Source organism: Rhinatrema bivittatum, chromosome 5, assembly GCF_901001135.1.
Source record: "Rhinatrema bivittatum chromosome 5, aRhiBiv1.1, whole genome shotgun sequence".
Lineage (NCBI taxonomy): Eukaryota > Metazoa > Chordata > Amphibia > Gymnophiona > Rhinatrematidae > Rhinatrema > Rhinatrema bivittatum.
This window is the reverse complement of record NC_042619.1, coordinates 94,996,267-95,013,120: the sequence shown is the minus strand read 5'-3', so window position 1 is coordinate 95,013,120 and position 16,854 is coordinate 94,996,267. Positions and strand designations below refer to the sequence as shown.

Below are 16,854 nucleotides of genomic sequence, written 5' to 3'. Positions count from 1 at the left end.
ATCATCATTCCTCGAAGAGATCAAACATAACGCTTTCTTTCTCTTCTCCTCCTTTCCAAGACAAAAAGTGCCAGGGCTCCATGCAGTCGTTTGAAACCAAATGCCGCCTGTTAGCAACACCCCGCTCAGATCTTACAAGGAAGCAGCTTCCAGCGCATTGAGCTCTATCCGGCGGGCACCTAAAACGAAGCACAACTGCTTCGTATATGCAATTTTTCTTTCTCAAAACTGCCGCAACTCCAATCGTTCGGTCACTTCCGTCAGTGCGAATGACGTAAACACGCCAGGCGGAAGTGAGGCAGCAGAAAGCGGCGGAAGTCAGTGCTGTGGTCCTTGAAGAAGCCGGTGGTGAGAAGAAGATGGTGAGTTTGTTGGTATTAATAGTCTGGTTTAGCAGAGCAGCAGAGGTTTATTGCGGCCGCTTCTTGTAGTTCATCCAATCTATGCGGCGCCTTGTTCTTTCCCCATCTCCTTGTGTCTTCCTCCCTTTTTTTCTCCTCGCTTCCTTCTCCCGCAGCACAGTGACCTTTTGGCTCGCGTTTCTTACTCGTTATCGGTGCCCTGAGATGTGGAGTCGAAATAAACTGAAGGGGCCTCTGTCTCTTGCTGCTCTGCTGTCATCGCCTGGCCTGTTTCCCAGCGGTCTGCTGCTGCTGCTTTCTCTTTCCCTTTCCCGCAGCTCCTGCACCATTTCTTTGGGGCGCCCTCTGGTTTGCGGACTGCCCCTGTTTGGCGTCACGTCTGCAAAAAAATTCAAGGATCTCTTTTAAACCCTGTTTTTGTGGTGTCTGGCGGATTTAATGTCTCCCGCCCTCTGGTTTTATTTTGTTCTCTTCACAGCTTTTCAAAGTCTCTAGGAACCTCAGTGTTGAGCTTAAAAGCGGTATTTTCGAAAGTAGTTTCCATATTTACAGAATGATGAGAATCTTTTTGAAAAGACGAGTGTTGGTGTTCTATGCACCTGATGTGATCTGTGTTATTGTTATTTATTTAATTTGATATACCGCAATTCCATTGCGGTTTAAATTACAACTACAGGTATAAAATACAAAATAGTAGAAAACTTAACAAAATAAAGACAAGAACAACAATATACATAACAAACACACAGCATAAAATATATGTAAGCAATAAAATATATTGTTGAAAGACCAGCATAAAGAGAGGCCTGGAAATATGGAAAACCTAGGGAACAGTCCTGTGAAATCAAGATAAGTGAATTCCTTCACCAGCATTTTCTCAGTCTGTAGACATTTAAAAATAAGTATACTGATAATTTTTTAATGTTTGCTCAGATGTCCTGCTGTAAATGTATGTACCAGAGTATGTGTATTGAATATGTGCTTAATTTCATGGCTATCAAAGGTAGGCTTTTTTTATAAACAGAATTCAGAGCTGTTCATTTAATTCACAACTACCTGTCCCTACCACAAAGCGTAGCAAAATATGTGTATATAGATTAAACAAGAAACATAATAAATGTTAAGTAATGCAGTCATGTTACATGATACTAGCATGATCTGCACAAGAATTGGTACCAATTTCCTAACTAGTGAAAGAGTATCCTACAGTAGCAGACTGAACCAGGAAAACTGGGATTCAAATCCCGCTAACACTCCTTGTGAACTTGGGCAAGTTACTTTATCTTCATTTCTCAGGTACAAACTTAGTGCCAGATTTACTAAGCATTTTCCTCCTAGAAACAGAATAGGAGAAAAGCCTTAGTAAAACAGGTTCTTAGATTGTAAGCCCTCTGTGGACAGGGAAATATCTACAGTACCTGAATGTAATCTGCTTTGAAGTGGCTAACCACTTAACTGCAACTATTTGGAGGCACAGTAGTGATTCAGGTGAAAGGGTGCTTTGAAAAATTAAAATGCATATAAAATTGAGATAACTGTATGAAATCAGAATGCAATGCTGCATGAAGGTTGATGCTGTATCTAGAGCAAAATAATACTTTTTTATTTATATTCTTCTGTTCGTGACTCTTCAAAATGGGTTGCATTCAGGTACTCTAGATATTTCCCTAGAGGGCCTAATTCACTAAAATACTTTTTCCCACGTTCTATTTCTATGGGATAAAAACTTACAGGCCGATTCAGAAAAACGCACGGGAGAGCTGGCGAGCGCCCGCTCTCCCGGCGCGCGCACAGGCCACTCTCCTGTGCACGCGATTCAGGAGGGTAGCCTATGCAAATTAGGACTCGATGCTCAATTTTGCCGGCATCTGTTCTCAAATCCGCTGACAGCCACAGATTCGGAAAAAGGACGCCGGCATAATTGAGCGTCCGTCTTCCGACCCACGGGCCGATTTTTTAATTTTTACTTTTTTTTTTTTTTTATAACTTTTGGGGCATCCGACTTAATATCGCCATGATATTAAGTCGGAGGGTGCACAGAAAAGCAGTTTTTACTGCTTTTCTGTGCACTTCCTTGGCGCCGGCAGAAGTTAACGCCAGCCTTTGGGCAGGTGTTAATTTCTGAAAGTAAAATGTGCGGCTTGGTTGCACATTTTACTTTCTGTATCGCACGGGAATAACTAATAGGGCCATCAACATGCATTTGCATGTTGCGGGCGCTATTAGTTTCGGGGGGGTTGGACGCGCGTTTTCGACACGCTATTACCCCTTACTGAATACAGGGTAAAACTAGCGCATCAAACACGCGTCCAAATGCAGCCTGTTAGTAAATAAGGTCATACGTTTGTACCTGAAATAAAGAATATGGTGTAGTCTTGGAAGGAAGATTTGCACGTATAATCTTAAGGGAAAATAATGCCTCTAGTGGATTTTTGAACTCCTTAGATATGGGTGTGAGAATATGTATTTTATAAATTCTGTGCTCTTCAGTATGAAAAGTTTTTTTTTTATCTTAGATTCAAATGGCACCACAGGTATTTAAGCTGGTAATTCCTTGGTTTCTTAAGAACAAGGTTTCATTTCAGGCAGAAACATTTTACTGTCCAGGTTGAATTACTTCAGCGTGAATCTTGCATCAGGAAATCAGAGGATAGGGAGGGTAGAGTGATTTGCCTCACGCTTGAATACCTCTTCGTGGCGAAAAATTATTTTCATTGGATCTTTTGCTTTTAAACAGATCCTTGTTAAAATTGTCCAGGTGCTGTTTGATCTCTGAATAACTTTTTTGTCATCCCAGAATACTAGGGGACTTGGATCGCAGTTGAAGGACAGTATTCCAATAGGTGAACTTTCCTCTCCTACTGGAGTATATGGAATACAGGATACTCTGCGCACAGGGTATGTTGACTTTCATTTTCATAGGATTTTCAACTGTATACAGAGCTCAAATGAAAATTGCTTGTAGGTTTTTGTGTCCAGCATAGAGTGGAGATATGTGGCAGATTGGTCAGTAAGATCTTTTCAGTATCTGGCTCCCTTCTATACTGGAATTTTATGCTTCTAATCAAATTTGATTTGGGTCCAAGAAGCTAAGAAAGTTCTGAATGTTTTAATTTTTTGTATATATTTTATATATGGGCTAAGTAAATCACCTGATTTTTAGCATATTTAGAGCTTCTGCAGATTGATGACATCAGTCATTGAGCCCACAAAAAGATCCATGTTGTGGGCATATTACCAGTTTTTTTAATATAATTATAAGAAACTTAACATTTCCTGTTGATAGCAGGGTTGAATTAGCCATGCTGATGGACATAACTATTGTTATTTCTGCCTAGGCCCTGAGCATGACCAGTCCAACTGCCGGAACTGTGGTCACATGTCACCCAGGGCCCAAAGCCAGCATACCCAAGAAATCATGCGCCTGAGGGACGAAGCTGCCAGTTCCTATGACTCGGCGTCGGAGCACCATTCATTCCACTCATCTCTGGGGCCGAAGGACTATCCAGAGAAGTGGAGGAGGGCTTCTTCCCTGGGGCCCCAGGGTAAGCAACAGTGCCAGAGCTGAGTGGGTCCAGGGCTTACCGAACACCATGTCCCGCAAAAGCTTTGGGCGTTGGGAGATGTGCTGCCCAGCCGAGCACTGGAGTCAGCATCGGCAATTGGCCTCAATGCTGATGTGGCAGCATCAAGGCATGCATCGAGACGAGACTAGGACAACGCGCCACACAAGAAAGATCGGCATGTGCATCAAAGAATACCTGCCCTGATGCACAGTGCAGTGGTGTGTCGAAGAGCCATGATGCTCCGAAGCATGCTGCTCCGAGCCTGCTCCCATCTATGCAGATGACTGTTAAGAAAACATCGATGCAACTCCACAATGTATCGCCCAAGTCCACAGTACGCTTGAAGCCACAGGTGGAGTCTGACCAGCGCAAACCTTCCCAAACTCAGCCACGGCAGTCGCAGCAAGACCCTCTGGTCATCTTCTCGCCAGAGGAGCTGCTAGAAATGGGGTTTTTGGATGTGGAGCCGCTCTTGGATTCTCCCTTGTTGGGAGGGATTCTTCAAGGTCATCACACAGAGAGTGTACTCTGATCTATCTTCTGTCTCCCGGAGGAAGAGGCATTTGCCCCATATTCAGGAACCCTTAGAGAGACATGTCTTCCAATGTGGTTGAGCCATCCTCACATCTCAGCAAGGGGGCTGCCTCTAACATTCTTTTGGCTGCGGTGCCTACATCATCCAAAAAGTCCAAGTCTGCCCTGGGCAGGGGACAGGATGTGGTCACATCTGCTGCCCTGTTGAGGGAGCAGCATACTCCCTTGGAAACTGGCCTAGCTTCTCAAACGATATTCCGATTTCAGACATTCTGAACAACTTCTTCACATCCCTGGAGTCAAGTACAAAAAGACATTTGCCTCCAAGCCCCTTGTTGGAAGAGTTGACCCCAGTGGGTGAATCCCCTGCCAGGCAACAGTAGGTCTATAGCCCACAGGAAGAAAAGGTGTCCCACCCGCTATCACCATTACAGGCGAGCTTGGAGCCACTTGACTCACCCCCTACTTCTCCAGGGTCTTCTCCAGGCATTCTGTCCGACCCGCCTGAGGAGCCTTCAGAGCCCTCTTCCCCACCAGAGGACCTCTCTTACTCAAATTCATCGAGAAGGTGGGGGCGCTGCTCAAGGTAGAGACCAGGAAAATACCAGACGCTAGGGAGGAAGTCCTTGGCATCCTGAAGATATTCAAGTTTCCGTCCGAACCTACTGCACTGCCTTCCCGTGCGGTTCTGGGTGCAGTCATGAAAAAGACCCGGGAGTCCCCCTTTTCAGGGCTTGCGACATCCCGGCAAACCGACTTAAAGTTTTGTATGAGGAAGTCCCCTTATTACAGTGCGGTACAGCTGCCGCATGCCTCCATTGTGGTTGCATTTGCTAAGAAGGTGAAAAAATCTAGGCTCTATTCTAGTGTGCCGCCAGGGAAGGACAATCGCTAACTGGATGAATTCGGGAGGAAGGCCTTCCAGGCGGCAATGTTGAACACGAAAATCCAACAGCATCAGTTTTATATCATGCAGTACTTTTATGAGTGTCTACAGTGCATCAGGCCCCATTTGGATGAGGATTCCTCCAATGCTGTTCTTCCTGAGTCCTTTTCTTGGACTTGGAGGAAGGGTTACGTCATCTCCTATGCACATTCTACGAAGCCTTCGAAATATCGGCCTGTACATCGGCAGTGGCCATAGGGACCCACAGGATGGCCTGGTTGAGGATCAGTGCTATCCGCGAAGATGTCCACGAGAAGTTGGCCGATCTCCCGTGTAAGGGTGATAAGCTGCAGGAAACAGTCTCACAGTGGAAGGAGCAGAATGTAGCACTCCTTTACCTGGCTTCCCCATCTGAGCAGCTGTCTGCTCCCCGGAGATATTACCCAAGCTTCCGGAAATCCAGCTATCAGAGGCACCCATTTCAGCAATATACTTCTTATTGTGCTAAATATTTTCCTCAACCCCGACAGCAAGCGCAGCCATCACAGCCCAGGAGTAGACAAAGGGAACAATGCCAGCAGAGGCAATCATCGACTGCTGGTGAGAAACTGTCGCAGAATTTTTTAGGATAGCCAGGCCGCAACTACCGCTACATATGGGAGGCCGGATAGCCAATTTTTTCGACTCTTGGGCAGCAATCCCATCGGAACATTGGGTTTTGAACATCATTCGCGAGGGTTACCAACTGAAGTTCAAGAGAACCCCACCTCTCCCATGCCTTACCCTCCCCCCCCCCCTGCTCTGCAGAGTTGCGCTCAGACACCACTTTTGCAGGAAGAGGTGACCTCATTTCTACAGCACCAGGCCATCCAAGTGGTGCCTATACACAAATGCAACAGGGATTTATCTTCCCAAAACTTCCTCATACCCAAGAAGTCGGGGGGTCTCCACCCAGTCTTGCATTTAAGGGCCCTCAACAAATTTATTCCAAGGGAGAAGTTCAAGTTGACATCCCTCAAATCCATTCTGCCTTTTCTGCAGCCCAACGATTGGATGTCTTGATAGATCTCAAGGATGCATATTCCCACATTCCGATGCACTGTTCCTCCTGGCGTTGCCCATGTTTCCAAGTCAGTGGATGCCACTATCAGTATAAGGTGCTCCCTTTTGGACTATCATCTGCCCTGAAAGTCTTCCCCAAGTATTTAGTGGTAGCGGTGGCCCAGCTCAGGCGGAAAGGGATTTAACTGTTCCCTTATCTGGATGATTGGCTTCTGGTGGCCTCAGAAGCAAATGCTCTTCAGACTCACTTAAGGGATGCAAGTTGCTTAGAGGCGCTAGGTTTCGTAGTAAAGTATGAGAAATCCAGCCTTCAGCCAGCGCAGGTTCTTCAGTTCATTGTAGCCAAGATAGACACAATAGTGGGGAAGGCTTTCCTACCCAAAGGCAAAGCTCAGACCCTTCGCAGTAGCAGTGAAGCTACGGAACAGTGCACATCCCTCAGCCCGCCAGATTTTAGTCCTTTTGGGACCCATGGTGGGGGCAATATAGGTAGTGCTGCACACCTGACTCCATATGCGCCGTTTGCAGTGTGGTTTAAAGACTCAGTGGACTAAATTTACTCATTCGCTAACCAAGTTCGTGCTATTGACCAGGGCCATGTGAAAGGACATAGCATGGTGGTTGTCCTCACCAACCCTCATAGTGGGGGCCCTGTTCTGGAGCCTGGCGCACCAACTGGTTCTGACCATGGACGCTTCCACCAGGGAATCTCCTGGAGCTGAGGGCAATTCGGAAAGCTTTTCTCACATTCTTCGATCATATTCAGGGAAAAAGCGTCAAGGTCCACATGGGCAACCAAGTGGCCATGTTTTACATAAAGAAGGAGGGTCAGGTTCCTGGCCCTATGCAAAAAAGCGATTCAGATCCTTGAATGTGCAGAAGTGCACTCCAACTCCCTGCAAGCGAGCTATCTCCCGGATATTGCAAATACCAAAGCCGACCAACTCAGCAGGGTGGTCCACCCACACGAATGGGCTCTCAACCAAAGCATTGCAGGTGATCTCTTCAAGGAGTGGGCTCTCCCTCACATGGATCTCTTCGCCACTGTGCACAACAAAGTTCAAGCATTCTGCTCGGTTTATCCAAGCAGAGAGAGAGTCGTGCAGGATGCATTCCTCATTCCTTGGATGGAGGGACCACTGTATGCTTACCCTCAGATTCCTCTAATCTCCCGCACCATACAAAAATGCATTTGAATATCACAGACCTGACTTTCATTGCTCTGGCGTGACCGAGACAACCCTGGTACGCCTATCTAGTTTGGCTGTCCATCACTCCTCCTATCTCGTTGGGGGACAGTGCAACACTACTGATGCAGGAAGCGGGTCTTTGCTGCACCCTATGCACTCCTCGCTTCATCTCACAGTGTGGTGATTGAAAGGACAGTACTGAACCAACTACAGTTATCAATGGAGGTGCAAGACATTCTCATATTGTTGCAGAAATCTTCTGCCAGGAAGAATTATCAGGGCAGGTGGCACCGCTACTCAACTTGGTGCCAATCAAAATGAATAAATCCATTTTCCTGCTTGCCGGAAACCTTGCTGGAGTATCTGCACACGTTCTACCAAACGGTGTTGATGACAGATTCCGTAAGAGTTCATGTGAGCTCTATTACGGCATATCATCACCCATGCAATGGCCTTGCAGTTTTGAACCAACCTTTGATTTCTCGCTTCATGAAAAGGATCTTGAGATTAAGACTGCCAGTGGCTAAGCCTTTGATCCCTTGGGACCTTAACCTGGTTTTGGAACGGCTCATGCTTTCACTCTTTGAACTAATGAGCTGTAGCCACATGAGATATCTGACCAGGAAGGTGGTGTTTCTGGTCACAGTGAATTCGGCAAGGAGGGTCAACGAACCTCAAGCCCTAGTTCGCTACCCTCCTTATTTACAGTTTTTTCATGGCAAGGTTACCTTACGCACTCATCCCTCCTTCTTGCCTATGGTGGTCTTGACTTTCCACCGTTATCAAACCATCATGTTGCCAACATTCTTTCCAAAACCACACAACAATGACAGGGAACGTCTCCTTCACATCTTGGACTGTAAGAGAGCTTTGGCTTACTTCACATGAAAGATGCACTCTGACTAGATCTTCTTAGCTACTGGTATTTGTGTTCTTCAGTCCGACTGTCCCTGGCCTACCAGTGGCAAAACACTGTCGACCTGGATATCCCAGTGCATTCAGTGGTGCTTGCCGTCAAAGTCAGAGTGCACCAAGTCCGAGCAGTTGCTGCTTCGCTTGTGCATCTTCACATGGTATACTGTTGGTAGACGTTTGTAAGGCAGCTACATGGTCATCTCTACATACCTTCACATCACGTTACTGTCTGGACCAGCAGGCATCTTCAGACACAGCACTAGGTTCGGCAGTGTTGGCTGCTTCTTCAAGATAATGAGCCTGTCCACATCAGTGGCGGGTTGAGCACACAAACCTCTTATGTGGTTGTAAGGGGTTGCTTCCCCTTACTTCAGTGTGCATAAGTGTATGGAACTCAACTCTAAGCTAGATACTCCCAGACAGCATGGTTAATTCAGTTCTGCTATCGACGGGAAAAAGCAAGTTTGCTTACCGTAAACGGTGTTTCCATAGATAGGACGAATTAGCCATGCTGACCGTCAACCTCTCTGGACAGCCTCTTCAGTCACCGCTTCACTGGATGTGCTATAGTATAGACTGAGGAGAAGATAGTGATTGCACAGCAAGATATGCGCAGCCGCAGAGAGCAAAAAGATCTGTGATCTTGGAGAGAAGTTCCGCCTTGAGGCTGTCCCATTCAGCGTGGCTAATTCATCCTCCTATCTACGGAAACACCGTTTACGGTAAGCAAACTTGCTTTTTTAGGTTAAAAACATTTAAACTTAAGTTAGTCCAATAAAAAGGTATCACCTACCACTTGTTTGTTGACCTTTACACGTATGCAAGAAACTTAGAACTAAGGAATACAGTAGGCAATTTCACTAGAGACTTTGATCATGATTTCAAGATATAAGTCCTCTTACACATTACACATACTGGAATTTGGACTCTACCTTTATGGATCACAATTGCTGTGATCCAAAAAATATCTCACTGGGACCTATTGCAATCCCTGGGAATGAGTAACAGAAATTAGGTCTTCTTTATAGGATCTGCCAGGTACTTGTGACCTGAATTGGCCACTCTCAGAGAGAGGATGCTGGGCTCAATGGAAAATTACAGTGTAAGGTACTATTTCAGTTTTGTCCTGAGATAATGTTTAATAATTAATGGGAAAATGCATTTGATTAGAAGACAGTTCTGTACAGTGCGCATAGTGCAATCACTGAACAGTATACACTGTAAATTCCATAAAAGTAATAGATAAAGAAGGGAAGAGGAAAGGGCCATGGATAGATTATTGATTTGTAGGAATTTTTTTGTAATCTAGTTTTATAGAGCTATAAGAGCTTGGGCGCTTTGTGTGTGTGTGTGTTATGAAATTGCCCTTGCTTTGTGTATTAGATTTGTGTTCCCCTATCTTCCTTTGATGTTTGAGCTCTTTAAAAGAATCCACTCTTTTTGTTCTGAGTCTTAAGACTCAAGTGGCCTTTGATTTGCATTTACAGTTTTACCAGTGTGAAAAATGAACTTTTGCCCTGTCACCCTTTGGAGCTGTCAGAAAAAAATGTAAGTATGATAATATGGATGTGCTATACCCAAAACAGGTTATAAATCTTGTGGGTCTTTTATGAATTTGTCAGTTTTTCAGGATATTAATTTGACTTTTTCTTGACTATTTCCTTCCTATATTTTGTTTAAGTAGGAACTTTGTGTATTCTTTGTGTTTGAACTCTATTGGTATCTGTATGTGTTGTCCTTCACCTGTTTATATGGGGCTCCTGTTGCAGATTTCTGATTGGCAGCAGCATACTATCATCAGGATTTACAGAATCCCTATGTGTGGGTGTGGCTAACTATCGAACTTCTTAGTGTTTGGATAATTGCCAGGTTCTTGTGGCCTAGTTTGGCCTCTGTTGGAAACAGGATGCTGGGCTTGATGGACCCTTGGTCTGACCCAGCATGGCAATTTCTTATGTTCTTAACTAGGAGGCGTTGTAAAGGCATCAAACACACAAAATACAAATCAGAAAATATTTTTGGTGTTGATTTTTTTCTGACTTCTGACCAAACTATTGTGATATTCCTTTATAGGTGTAGCACTTCAGCATGCCAGCCAGAAGCCAGTTACACTGAAATAGTTTGGGGGTTTAAAGTGCTGTCATGTAGTCCATTGTATGTGGGCATGCTTGTTTGTGGGTTTTGTTTTTTTTTACACATTTATAAAAAGGCTTCTCAAGTACTATCTTCAATTTAGAAAAAGAGTCAAAGCTTAGCTGTATAGTTAAACTTTTGGTACTTAGATTAGTGAATAGGCTATTTCCTAGCGTGTACACAGACTCAGGACCAGTGTGTTATGCTCCCCTGCCAGCAGATGGAGAAGGGAGCAAGCTGACGTCACAGTATATATACTCCTGCAGTGACCCCAGTCTTCCAGAATTCTCCGTCTCCAGCAGTTGGTGAATGTGCATCTCCCTATGGGCATTGCTTCGGATTTTGGAAGAAGAATTTTAACTTGCATGAGGAAAAGCCCCACTGTTCTGTGGTGATACCAAGGGGTCCCTCCCCTAGTTGAGAATTCTTGGGGTGATTTCCGAGGTCCCTCAGATGTGTGCCTCTGTCCATTTGGTACTTAGATTAGTGAATAGGCTAATTTTATGTGTTGTTTATTGATTTTTTTTGTTTGATTAGTGTAAATTCCAGGTTTTTGTTCTGTTTTTCTGTTATTTATCAGTATTTGATGTTGATTATGTACAGTTCTTTCTTTGTACTTGTTTTGGTACAAAACCGCTTTGATGTTTTGAGTGAAAAGCAGTTAATGAAGAAATTAAATATACTTGACTTGGTGACACCATAGCCACTTGGTGGTTCATGATACCACAATGAATATGAATGAGATCAGTATCAATGTATTAAATCTCCAGTGTATGCAAATCAATCCCATGCATATTCATTGTGGCTATCCTGCACACCTAACTGGCAGTGGGGTCACTAAGACATGTTTGGGAAGCCCTGATCTATATTTTAAATGCAACATTTCAAAACATACTTTTTGTTTTAGTTTCAGATAAATGAAGACAAAATGAATTTTTCTACATTGAGAAATATTCAGGGAATTCATGCACCTCTGAAACTGCAGATGGAGTATAAGGCAGTGAAACAGGTGGGCTTATATAAATTGTATGGCACATCCTAAACTGATACCATACCTCAGAGTGCACACGTTTTAATAGCTGATGTACGTGGGTATGCCACCCATAGGCTCTTGTTGCCAGATGCTGGATTATGATTAACTTGCTGCACTTCTTCATTGAGTTGTGTTCCCTGTATGTACCCGGATCAGTCCAGACCATGGGTTATGCCTCCCTTCCAGCAGGTGGAGACAGAGAAAAATTTGAAAGGCACCCTCTCTTAACCTGGTGTGCCACCTGCATCCCTTCAGTATTTCTCTGTCTCCAGCAGATGGAGGTGGTGCAAACCCTGCAGTCTTGCCCTGTTTCTGGGGTTAGGCTATCCCTTAAAATTAACTAAGAGTGAACTAGCTTAAAGTTTTGAATCAAGCAAGTTTAAAAAAAAAAAAAATAAAAAGTTCTTCTGCAGAAGGGAGTGTTATCCCTATCCTCCCAGAGGGTTGTTAGATCTTGCGGGGTCATCCTCTCTGGTGGCAAGTTATTGGAGCTGGGGTTGGTAACCCCGTGGGGCTCCAGCAAGGTAAGCAGCCGGGGAAGAGGTTACTGGTGGTCCAGTCTCTCTCTTACCCCATGGTGATCCTGAGCACTTAAAAATAAAAAATAGAAATTTTTGAAAAATTTTCTTTTCTAGTCAGCTGCAATCCAGGACCCCTCCCCGATTGAATTGCCGCATTTTTGCAAAATTTTGTCGCCTTTTTTGTGTCGTCCCCCCCCCCCATGATGCCGTGGCCATCTCTGTGTGTGGCATGTGGAGAATTCTCCACGTGGGTTTCTATTGCTGGTATTTGCCCTCCCCTTCAAGAAGGCAGCGGGAGCAGCAACTTTTCAGGGTTTGCAGCATTATCCAAGCCTCAAGAGGCTCAAAAACGCTCTGCTCCGCGGGAGCTCAGGGCTGATCCGTTTCCTCTCAGTGCAGGGACGGCAGCCATTTTAAACACCTTTGCTGCAGCTCAGGCAAGGGCTATGGGGGAGGGGAGCTTCCCCCAGCGCTGTCACCGGTCCCTGCCAGTCCTGATGCTACTTTAGATCTGGACCAGGATTTTTTACAGGAGGACCCTGTTTTCCCTGGGGGACAGGATGTTGATTCTGATTCTTTTTCTTTAGATTTTGTCCTCCTTATGCATAAAGCCTTTTTGGCTTCCAGGTCTCCGCAAGGTGGTGCCTTGCCGATGAGATCTGTGCAGGGACCGCCCCCCAAGGTAGCCAAGCACACGGATGTTCACGCATCTCTACAGGTCACGAAGTTAAAATGCGCTGTGGCTTCAGGAGAATATGCCGCTCCGGAGGTTCCGGGCAATGCGGCTGCAGATGCAGGAACCTCTCCTTCCACCCCCCCCCCCCCCCACACACACACACACTGGGGGTGGGGGGGGGGATTGGACGAAGAGCAGGGGAAACAGACACCCTTAGATGGTGATGACCCTAAGGTGGTCCGTCTGTTCCAGTTCTTTCTGAGCTCGGTGTCAAGCTCCCCCCGCAGGTTCCACCGCAGGACTTGGTGGACCCGGTCCTAGCGGGATTGCGAACACCGACCCGGGCTTTTCCTGTCCATACCATGTTTCAGCAGCTGATGACAAGGCAGTGGGATGTTTTGGATGCTGGTTTGTGGGTTGGTCGAGCCATGGATAAGCTTTATCTGTTATTAGATGAATTTCTGGAGCTCCTGCAGTCCCCTAAAGTAGACGCTTTGGTTTCGGCTGTTGTCAAGCGGACCACTATTCCAGTCGCAGGCTCGGCAGCTCTCAAGGATCTTCAAGACCGCAAACTGGAAGTCCTGCTTAAGCACATCTTTGAAGTGTCTGCCCTGGGTGTCCGGGCGGCGGTATGTAGCAGTTATATGCTGCGGGCAAGCCTACGCTGGTTTCAGCAATTGCTGACATCTAGAGATCTTCCTCCGGGAGAGTCAGAGCAGGTGCAACATTTTGAGGCTGCGGTAGCATATGGGGCAGATGTACTGTATGACCTGCTCTGCACCTCCTCCCGCACCATGTCAGCAGTGTTGGCAAGGCGTCTTTTGTGGCTCTGCAACTGGTCAGTGGATGTTTCATCCAAGGCTCAGCTTGGGGCTATTCCGTTTAAAGGTGGTTTTTTATTTGGGGATGATTTGGATCAATTGATCCAAGTACCTGGCAGAGAACAAAGTTCACAAGTTACTAGAGGACAGGCCAAAATCCTCCAGGGGGTTTCCATCATTCCGCTCTCATTTTCGGGGGCAATGGAGGTTTCAGCAGAACAGGCAGCAAGCGGCCATACAGTGACAACCATTGGCCAGGGGCCAAGCCTGGTCCTTGTCCTTTCGGGGATGCAGAATCTCCTGGGAGGGTGGTTCTTCCTCCTCTCTCGCCTCCAAGACTACACAATGAGATGGGGCCAGCCCATCCCTCGATCCCTCGGGTTGGGTGTCGCCTGTCCCGGTTTTACGAGGCATGGGCCACAATTACTTCCAATAAGTGAGTGCTAAGCATCATAGAACAAGGCTACGCTTTGGAATTTGCTCGGCCTCTCAGTAATGTTTTCTTAATATCTCCATATGGTTCCCAGATCAAACGGCAGATCGTTCGTCAGACACTCTAATGTCTCCTGGCTCTCTGAGCTGTGAAGCTGGTACCTCCAGAACATTGGAGGAAAGGAAGGTACTCCATTTACTTTGTAGTCCCAAAGAAGGAGGGATCCTTTCGGCCAATTTTGGACCTCAAGAAGGTAAACAAGTCTCTCAAGGTGTGCCACGCTTTCGCATGGATTCTGTGTTCAGTCATCGCGGCAGTACACAAAGGCGAATTCCTGGCCTCTTTAGATCTAATGGAGGCCTACTTGCACATTCCCATACGCGAGGATCAGCAAATGTTCCTTCGCCTCATGGTCCTGGGAATGCATTACCAATTCTGCACTCTACCATTCGGGCTACCGCCTTATGTACGTTCGCCAAAGTCATGGTGGTTGTGGCGGCATTGCTCCGGAGACGAGGCCTTCTCATTCATCCCTACCTGGATGATTGACTTATTAGAGTGAAGTCGAGCGATTGCTGTGTGGAAGCGATACACAAGGTGACCACTCTCTTGGAATCCCTCAAATGGGTGATCAGTCTGCCAAGAGCAACCTCGTCCCCTCTCAGGGATTGGAATTTCTGGGAACCTGGTTCGACACTACTGTCGGGAAACTTTTTCTCCCAACGGATCGAAGGAACAAACTGATGGGACAAGATCGTCGCTTGTAGGCTCTTCCACTGCCCAAGGCCTGGGACTACCTGTAAGTTCTAGGCTCAATGGCATCCACTCTGAAGGTAGTTCTTTGGGCATTTGCTCATATGAGACCATTACAACAAGCATTATTTTGCAAGTGGGATCCAAAGTCGGAGAATTTCCAATTTCCTTTGCCACTCACTGATCACGCCAGGTTCAGTCTTGGGTGGTGCGTTTACCCGCACAACCTATCTCAAGGGGTGGATCTGGAGGTCCCGACCTGGATAGTGGTGACCACGGATTCCAGGTACAGGTAGCAGCCCTAGGTACTCTGGTTGGTAGCTCGGTGGCATCACATCCAGATGTGGTGCGTTTCCTCAGGGGGGTAAGGCATTTGAAGCCTCCTGTCCGACCAGTATGTCCGTCGTGGAGTCTTAATTTGGTTCTTTGCATTTTGTGTGATCCGCAATTTGAACCCATCAAGTCGGTGATGTTAAAGGACCTCACCTTGAAAATGGTGTGTTTGGTGGCTATATGCTCAGCTCGCAGAATTTCTGAGTTGCAGGTTCTCTCCTGTAGAGAACCCTTTTTGAGAATCTCTGACTCGGGGGGTTTCTCTTCGAATGGTTCTGTCTTTTTTGCCCAAAGTGGTATCATCCTTTCATTTAAGCCAGTCAGTTGAGCTTCTGGCCTTTCCTAATTTATCGAATGAGGTACAACACGCGAGAGAGCTTCGTCGACTGGATGTTCGATGTTCTTTGTTGTGTTATTTGGAAGTCACAAATTCTTTCAGATTTTCAGATCATTTATTTGTCCTTTTGGAGTGATCCCAGGAGAGGTCACAAGGCTTCTAAGATGACGATTGCATGATGGTTGAGTGACGCCATTTCGTCTGCATATATTTGTAAAGGACGACCTATTCCTGAGGGCCTAAAGGCCCATTCTATTCGCTCTCAAGCAGCTTCTTGGGCCGAATGCCAGTTGGTATCGCCTCAGGACATTTTCAGAGCTGCTACTTGGAAGACACTCCATACATTTGCTCGCCACTACCGCTTGGACGTTCAGGTGCCCGGAGATTTTGGCAGTGGCGTATTGTGTGCGGGACTCGAGAGGTCCCACCTGGTGTAGGGAAGCTCTGATACATTCAATGGTCTGGACTGATCCGGGTACGTACAGGGAAAAGAAAATTGTTTCTTATCTGATAATTTTCGTTCCTGTAGTACCACGGATCAGTCCAGATGCCCGCCCAAAGACTAGGAGTAGGTAGTATAGGAATCTGTAAAGTCCGCGCGCGGATATTCGGGTTAGGTTATTGCAGCATACTAAGAGAGAAAACTACCGGTTACATGTTTATACATTCGTTATATGGTTCTGTTCTTGCTTTATTCATTGCTAATCTTATTCTGCTTTGATACTCTATATATTGAAGGGATGCAGGTGGCACACCAGGTTAAGTGAGGGTGCATTTCAAGTTTTTCTCTTTCTCCACCTGCTGGAAGGGAGGCATAACCCATGGTCTGGACTGATCCTTGGTACTACAGGAATGAACATTATCAGGTAATAATCAATTTTCTTATTTCTCATGAAAATGGATAAGAATTTATTAAACATAGTCATTGTTTTGTATTTTTCTGGGGGTGGAGGTCTGGAAGGTTAGGTACATTTTTTCTCTTTAGGCCTTAGAAGTGAATTTTGTTGGGTATGCTTGTTTTTTAGTGTAGTGAATGTGGTGCAGTACCTGCAGTATGGAGGAGTGTGCCTCAGGAATGCTCCTTATTGGTTTTCCTCTGTCCGGGTTTTCTCTTGTAATATAAAACTTGATATGACCAACTTAGAACTTTTTAGCCTAGTTTCCTATAGGGCAGGGGGTCCCCAAACAATGACTCTCAGGCCAGATCCGGCCTGCAAAGCTCATTTGACCAAGCTACCAGGCTTTCACTTGGCTGGATTTGGCCTTCTGAAAAAGTTTTTTTTATATTTGGGACAATTA

General features: G+C 45.9%; 2 protein-coding genes across 3 annotated transcripts in view; both read left to right on the top strand.

Annotated features, from left to right (window-relative positions):
- Window positions 1–190, top strand: part of LOC115092091 (solute carrier family 46 member 3-like) — a 70,630-nt gene extending 70,440 nt beyond the window's left edge. For both annotated transcript variants that reach the window (XM_029602610.1, XM_029602611.1), the window contains exon 7: window positions 61–190. In XM_029602610.1, the coding sequence (XP_029458470.1) occupies window positions 61–94 (34 nt within the window). In that variant the 3' untranslated portion in view covers window positions 95–190. The remainder of the gene's footprint in view (window positions 1–60) is intronic.
- Window positions 191–232: 42 nt separating this feature from the next.
- Window positions 233–16,854, top strand: part of POMP (proteasome maturation protein) — a 29,473-nt gene continuing 12,851 nt past the window's right edge. Inside the window, exons 1-4 of the mRNA XM_029602615.1 lie at window positions 233–362; window positions 3,160–3,260; window positions 10,003–10,063; window positions 11,556–11,657. Of these exons, the coding sequence (XP_029458475.1) occupies window positions 360–362; window positions 3,160–3,260; window positions 10,003–10,063; window positions 11,556–11,657 (267 nt within the window). The 5' untranslated portion in view covers window positions 233–359. The remainder of the gene's footprint in view (window positions 363–3,159; window positions 3,261–10,002; window positions 10,064–11,555; window positions 11,658–16,854) is intronic.